The sequence below is a fragment of the Salmo salar genome, unplaced genomic scaffold (genome assembly GCF_965601325.2).
Source record: "Salmo salar unplaced genomic scaffold, fSalSal1 ptg000360l, whole genome shotgun sequence".
NCBI classification, from domain to species: domain Eukaryota; kingdom Metazoa; phylum Chordata; class Actinopteri; order Salmoniformes; family Salmonidae; genus Salmo; species Salmo salar.
The window spans coordinates 1,499,193-1,506,944 of NW_027675360.1; the positions used below are offsets into that span (position 1 = coordinate 1,499,193).

General features: G+C 41.8%; 1 protein-coding gene across 1 annotated transcript in view; it reads left to right on the forward strand.

Annotated features, from left to right (window-relative positions):
- Positions 1–7,351, forward strand: part of LOC145875830 (uncharacterized) — a 34,879-nt gene extending 27,528 nt beyond the window's left edge. Inside the window, exon 3 of the mRNA XM_082971635.1 lies at positions 7,348–7,351. Coding sequence (XP_082827761.1) covers positions 7,348–7,351 — 4 coding nt within the window. The remainder of the gene's footprint in view (positions 1–7,347) is intronic.
- The last annotated feature ends 401 nt before the right edge of the window (positions 7,352–7,752 follow it).

Consider the following 7,752-nt stretch of genomic DNA (forward strand, 5'->3'; position numbering starts at 1 on the left):
TCATGATAAGTTACCAATACTACCTAAGTCATTGTTTAGAGATGCGGCAAGATTGACACATGGGCAGAGCCATGTGTCAACAGGGGGGATAGTAGAGCAGGTTCGGAAACACTTTGTGGCCTATTGGATAATGAACTACTTAATCTGTTAGGGCTAGGGGGCAGCATTGACACGGCTGGATAAAAAACATACCCGATTTAATCTGGTTACCACTCCTACTCAGTAACTAGAATATGCATATACTTATTACATATGGATAGAAAACACCCTAAATTTTCTAAAACTGTTTGAATGGTGTCTGTGAGTATAACAGAACTCAAATGGCAGGTCAAAACCTGAGAGATTCCTTTACAGGAAGTGGCCTGTCTGACCATTTGTTGAACTTGTTTTCCATCTCTATCATTTACTAAGGATCTCTGCTCTAACGTGACACTTCCCACGTCTTCCATAGGCTCTCAGAGCCCGGGAAAAAACAGAATGTCGTCATTCCAGCCCCAGGCTGAAACACATTATCGCCTTTCTCAAGTGGCCCATCAAGAGACACTAGCTTATGCGCGTGACCCCGACCGCCCCCGCCTTTGGGATTTTTTCCTCTGTTTGCCGAAAAGGAGATTCCCTGTCGGAATATTATCGCTTTTCTACGAGAAAAATTACGTAAAAATTGATTTTAAACAGCGGTTGACATGCTTCGACGTACGGTAATGGAATACTTTGAATTTTATTGTCAGGAATTGCGCCAAGCGCGTGACACTTCTTTACTATTTCGGATAGTGTCTGGAACGCACGAACAAAACGCCGCTATTCGGATATAACGATGGATTATTTTGGACCAAACCAACATTTGTTATTGAAGTAGCTGTCCTGGGTGTGCATTCTGACGAAGACAACAAAAGGTAATGACATTTTTATAATAGTAAATATGATTATGGTGAGTGCTAAACTTGCCGGGTGTCTAAATAGCGAGCCCGTGATGCCTGGGCTATGTACTTAGAATATTGCAAAATGTGCTTTCACCAAAAAGCTATTTTAAAATCGGACATATCGAGTGCATAGAGGAGGTCTGTATCTATAATTCTTAAAATAATTGTTATGCTTTTTGTGAACGTTTATCGTGAGTAATTTAGTAAAATGTTAGCGAATTCCCCGGAAGTTTGCGGGGGGTATGCTAGTTCTGAACGTCACATGCTAATGTAAAAAGCTGGTTTTTGATATAAATATGAACTTGATTGAACAAAACATGCATGTATTGTATAACATAATGTCCTAGGGTTGTCATCTGATGAAGATCATCAAAGGTGAGTGCTGCATTTAGCTGTCTTCTGGGTTTTGGTGACATTATATGCTGGCTTGAAAAATGGGTGTCTGATTATTTCTGGCTTGGTACTCTGCTGACATAATCTAATGTTTTGCTTTCGTTGTAAAGCCTTTTTGAAATCGGACAGTGTGGTTAGATTAACGAGAGTCTTATCTTTAAATGGCTGTAAAATAGTCATATGTTTGAGAAATAGGATTTTAAAGGTTTTGAAAATCGCGCCACAGGCTGGCAGTGGCTGTTACGTAGGTGGGACGAATTCGTCCCGCCTAGCCTAGAGAGGTTAAAAAACATTTTTTATAATACATAAGTATATTAAATGGGAAGAGGTGGTCCCAACTTACTGGGTGGACACGATTAGGGTAGTTGGTTTACTAGGATCTATCTCTTTAAATAATGGATTACATTTTAGCTGATCAGGTAAACCATATAGAATGCCAGAGTTAGGGAGGCCAGAACAGGTAGACATAGAAGTTGAAGATATACTAACAGAACACATGGTTAACCAAACCCGTATGTCCGAGACTTTGTGTCCAACAGGTGAATTACAGGAGAAGATGATTCTCTCAATCCAACCAGGAGACTGGGTGTGGATCCAGTCCCTGAGGAGAAAAGAACTGGAAGCAGACACGGTGGGAGGGCCCTTACCAAGTGTTCCTGGTAATATCCTTCGCGGTAAGAATAGCTGAAAGAGCTACCTGGGTTCATATCACACATTGCGGGAGGGTAAGACACACTGACACTGTCGAACAATCACAGAGTTAGGAGAAGAACCGAATACCTATAAGGTTCGGGGGTTACCTCTCTAACGAAGATTCCCTAACCCGCCCGATCCTCACTGTGTACATTCATAGAAGTGAAAGTGTGGGTTGGCCTCTAGCCAGTGATATATTCACCGGGAGGGGGTGGGGCTTTACAGGGGTACTGGTCAGTCTGAGCTGTCTGATTGTGGGAGCCATATTCCTAATACACCATGAACCACTCGAGAAGTCAGAAAGTGGTAACTTGACCCATAGTGTAGAAGATGAGGAGTTTTTATGGCCTAGGTACAAAAGGTCACTCGATCTAGATAAAAAGGAAGTGAGATTAGAGTTAGGGAAGGATGTCTCAATAGAGTTCTATGCAGACCAAATGGGGTCCCTAACCTCCTGGCAGTCTAGGACTCGGACTTCATGGGGAAGATATCTCTGTAGATCCCGGTGTAGCTCATGGAATCAGGTCATAGCTCACACAGAGAGAGAAGGCTATGTCAATCCACACACCCAATATAGAAACAGATGGAGTATAGTGAAGGCCAGGGTTTTTGACTGCAATCCAGAGCAAGGGAAGTATTGCTTGAAGATAGGAATGACCATTAAAAGCATAAAGAAAGAGGATTTAGAGTTATGGTATGTTGGCCTTGACCAGACCATTGTCGACACTGCGGTACCATTCCGAGTAGTAGAGGTTAGGACAGGAGATAGTTCTACCGCCAGCCAGAATACCAGTAGTACCCCTGATAAAACGGACATTACCCGTGTAGTCATCCAGAGCCAAGGACCGGTGAGGATAGTTCAGACGAAAGATCTTAAGGAAGTGATTGAGGTTTGAGACTTGGTTTGGGGATTCCAACCTATGGCTGGAATGGATTCAGTATACAGCTAGATCAGTAGCTAAAGAAGAAGGTTATGCCTGCGCAACAGCCAAACTTCAGTTGACAACCATCCCCTTTCTACTCGATGGAATTAATTTACCAAGGGGAATGGCCTGTATGGTAAAGCTGTTCATGAAGGCAAGGAAGCCAGACAGTTGCACTGATCTGCATTATCTGTATCCTATGTGTCCATTTGATTCAGACTTCCCCCTTTCACAGTCGCAGGAGGAGACTATTATTGTGTGGCTCGACACAACACACACGGATGGAACGTAGGGGAAGTAAGAACATGCAATAGGACAGAGAATGTTACAACTGACGAGACAATGAGGGACCTGACTGGGTGGTTGAGTTCCGAGGACTTTAGTAAGATAAAAAGGCAGAGAGCGGATGTCTGGTGGTTGTGTGGAGGTATGAAGCTGTGGCCAAACCTGCCTGCAAATTGGACTGGTATTTGTGCATTGGTACAGTTAGGCATGCCCTTCACCCTTATACAACACAAAGACCTAGTGCCAGGTGAAAGAGAGGGGAGGAGTGCTCTGTCAGGGTCCTTTGACGATAGAATTTACATTGATAGCATTGGGGTTCCAAGGGGGGTGCCTGATGAGTTTAAAGCTAGGAATCAGATATGGGCTGGATTGGAATCAAGTCTTTTTTGGTGGTCGACTCTCAATAAAAATGTGGATTGGATAAATTACATTTATTATAACCAACAGCGTTTCATCAACTATACCAGAGAGGCAATTCAAGGGTTAGCAGAACAGACAGCTGCGACCACTTTGATGGTATTGCAGAATAGAATAGCTTTGGATATGCTTCTGGCTGAAAAGGGTGGTGTGTGTGTGATGTTAGGATCTGAATGCTGTACTTTCATCACTGAGAACACAGCTCCAGATGGATCAGTGACCAAGGCCCTGGCCGGTCTAAACAATTTAACTCAGGAGTTAGCAGAAAATTCCGGGGTGGACACGGCACTCACGGGATGGGTTGATAGTACGTTCGGAAAATGGAAAAAGGTTGTAATCACTGTGTTGTGGGCTGCTTTCACCTGTATGACTGTGTTGATATTATGTGGTTGTTGTTTGGTCCCTTGTGCGAGAGGTCTCATTTCCAGGGCTCTGGAGAGATCGATGACGGAGCAGATGGTGAGATACGGACCGATTCCAAGTTCAGACCAGTGGGATGACAAATACCTACCGCCAAGCCTGGTGGAGGATTCATTCAATTACGAGGAGCCCATGTTAGACGAGACCATCTTTAATGTTTAGGAAGACTGTTTCTCTAAATGAAGGTCATAGCAAAAATCCTAATCCGAAGAGTTATGACTGGACATAGGCTTAGAAGAGTCATTGATAAGTATGTAATGAAAATACATGTATTTGTTTTCTTTGATCTAGTTTGATTTTGTGTGACATTTCTGAATCCAATAAAAATAGATGTGTTATAGTGTATGTGAAATATTTAGCCAATAGGGTTGATTGTAATGGAAATACTATGATTAAAGGTTTGACTAAATGATTTCACCCTGAAAAGGTATAACCGAGTGATTATAAGATGAATGTACTAATGTGTGTGTGTCGGAAAAGTTGAAGCTTAACCTCTCTAGGGTATGTTGGACGAAATCGTCCCACCTACTCAACAGCCAGTGGAATCCCATGGCGCGTTATTCAAATACCTTAGAAATGCTATTACTTCAATTTCTCAAACATATGACTATTTTACACAATTTTAAAGACAAGACTCGTTAATCTAACCACACTGTCTGATTTAAAAAAGGCTTTACAACGAAAGCAAAACATTAGATTATGTCAGCAGAGTACCCAGCCAGAAATAATCAGACACCCATTTTTCAAGCTAGCATATAATGTCACAAAAAACAAAACCACAGCTAAATGCAGCACTAACCTTTGATGATCTTCATCAGATGACACTCCTAGGACATTATGTTATACAATACATGCATGTTTTGTTCAATCAAGTTCATATTTATATCAAAAAACAGCTTTTTACATTAGCATGTGACGTTCAGAACTAGCATACCCACCGAAACTTCCTGTGAATTTACTAAATTACTCACGATAAACGTTCACAAAAAGCATAACAATTATTTTAAGAATTATAAATACAGAACTCCTTTATGCAATCGCTATGTCCGATTTTAAAATAGCTTTTCGGTGAAAGCACATTTTGCAATATTCTGAGTAGATAGCTCGCCATCACGGGCTAGCTATTTTGACACCCACCAAGTTTGGCCCTCACCAAACTCAGATTTACTATAAGAAAAATTGGATTACCATTGCTGTTCTTCATCAGAATGCACTCCCAGGACTTCTACTTCAATAACAAATGTTGGTTTGGTTCCAAATAATCCATAGTTATATCCAAATAGCGGCATTTTGTTGTGCGTTCAAGACACTATCCGAAGAGTTACGAAGGGTGACGTGCCCGGTGCTTTTCGTGACAAAAATTTTAAAAATATTCCATTACCGTACTTCGAAGCATGTCAAACGCTGTTTAAAATCAATTTTTATGCGATTTTTCTCGTAAAAAAGCGATAATATTCCAACTGGGAGTCGTTGTTTTCGTTCAAAGACTGAAAATAAAAACATGGGGTCTTCTCTGCACGCGCCCCCAGTCTCATTGTTCTCAGATCGACCACTATCCAAATGCGCTACTGTTTTTCAGCCATGGCCTGCAAAGTCATCATTCACCATTCCGCCACCTTCTGAGAGCCTATGGGAGCTGTAGGAAGTGTCACGTTACAGCAGAGATCCTCCGTTTTCAATAAAGAGAGTGTAGAAGGCCAAGAAATGGTCAGAGAGGGCACTTCCTGTAAGGAATCTTCTCAGGTTTTGGCCTGCCAAATGAGTTCTGTTGTACTCACAGACACCATTCAAACAGTTTTAGAAACTTTGGAGTGTTTTCTATCCAAAGCTAATAATTATATGCATATTCTAGTTTCTGGGCAGGAGTAATAATCAGATTAAATCGGGTACTTTTTTTTATCCGGCCGTGAAAATACTGCCCACCATCCATAACAAGTTAACAAGCGATGACCACTCCACTACCATTGTCAACTACCTCCTCACATGAACTGGAAGCCACGTCTCATGTGGCCCACTCATCCACTGGCACATTGAATGTTTCCTCTCCAAGCACTGTGAGGGAACCCCTGTCAATTTTCTCTCATTACTTTATGTAGAGTCAATCACAAAGACATTATTACACATCTATGATTTTACTCCTTGCTTGGACTAACTCATTCTTAGCTCTTTTGTCTCACTGTGTAGTGTGTTGTGTTATTGTCTTCCCAGTCAAATCCTGTCCTGCACTGGTCAAGCCTCTGAACACCTCAACTCATGCCTCATACCCTCATTCAATCACTGCTGTGATCCCTTCCCAAAACTGGTGTAAGTAGCCCTCTCATTCCTATTCCCCATAATATTGTACTATAAGTGTCTTTATTAAATGCTTTAGGTTAAAAAAATGACTCTTCGACGATTTTTGAAAAACATTTTGACGTCTCTGTGGGTCTCCCATCCTCCTCAACAACAGAAATGTCTAATAACGTCTAATACAATTCATCATTAATAATTCTGCAAGTTTTCTGTGTTCAGAAGCCTGATTCTACTCACTGTGGTAGTATGGAAGTGTTGAGCTGTATTATTTGGCCTGTGGTCCTGTTGTCCCCAGTCCCAGTGGTGAAGATAATGTCTTAATTGAGCTTCTTGTCTGTGACTGAGATACGTAATCTGCACATTTACTAAAACGTCAGCTCTCATCTCTCCCAATGTTCTCAATGTCAAACGATGAAGGCCGGGTAGTTTTTTTTCATGATTGCAACACAGGTAATTTTAGTTGGTTGGCCCTCGCTACATATTCGTCGCCAGACCCACTGGCTCCAGGTCATCTACAAGTCTATGCTAGGTAAAGCTCCGCCTTATCTCAGCTCACTGGTCACGATAACAACACCCACCCATAGCACGCGCTCCAGCAGGTACATCTCACTGGTCATCCCCAAAGCCAACACCTCCTTTGGCTTTGAATTGCAAAAATCGCTGAAGCCGGAGACTTATATTTCCCTCACTAACTTTAAACATCAGCTATCTGAGCAGCTAACCGATCGCTGCAGCTGTACATAGTCCATCTGTAAATAGCCCACCCAATCTACCTACCTCATCCCCATACTGTTTTTATTTACTTTACTGCTCTTTTGCACACCAGTATCACTACTTACACATCATCATCTGCTCATCTATCACTCCAGTGTTAATCTGATAAATTATGATTACTTTGCTACTACGGCCTTTTTATTGCCTTACCCCCTCACGCCATTTGCACACACTGTATATAGACTTTCTTTTTTATATTGTGTCATTGACTGTACGCTTGTTTATTCCAGGTAACTCTGTGTTGGTGTTTCGGTCGCACTGCTTTGCTTTATTCTTGGCCAGGTCGCAGTTGTAAATGAGAACTTGTTCTCAACTGGCCTACCTGGTTAAATAAATATTAAATAAAAAAAATAAAAAGATCCTATATCATAATGAATCAGATTACATGGAGAGGGGGGACCTGATCCTACATCATAATGAATCAGATTACATGGAGAGGGGGGACCTGATCCTAGATCATAATGAATCAGATTACATGGAGAGGGGGGGACCTTATCCTAGATCATAATGAATCACATTACATGGAGAGGGGGGACCTGATCCTAGATAATAATGAATCAGATTACATGGAGAGGGGGGACCTGATGCTAGATCATAATGAATCAGATTACATGGAGAGGGGGGGGACCTGATCC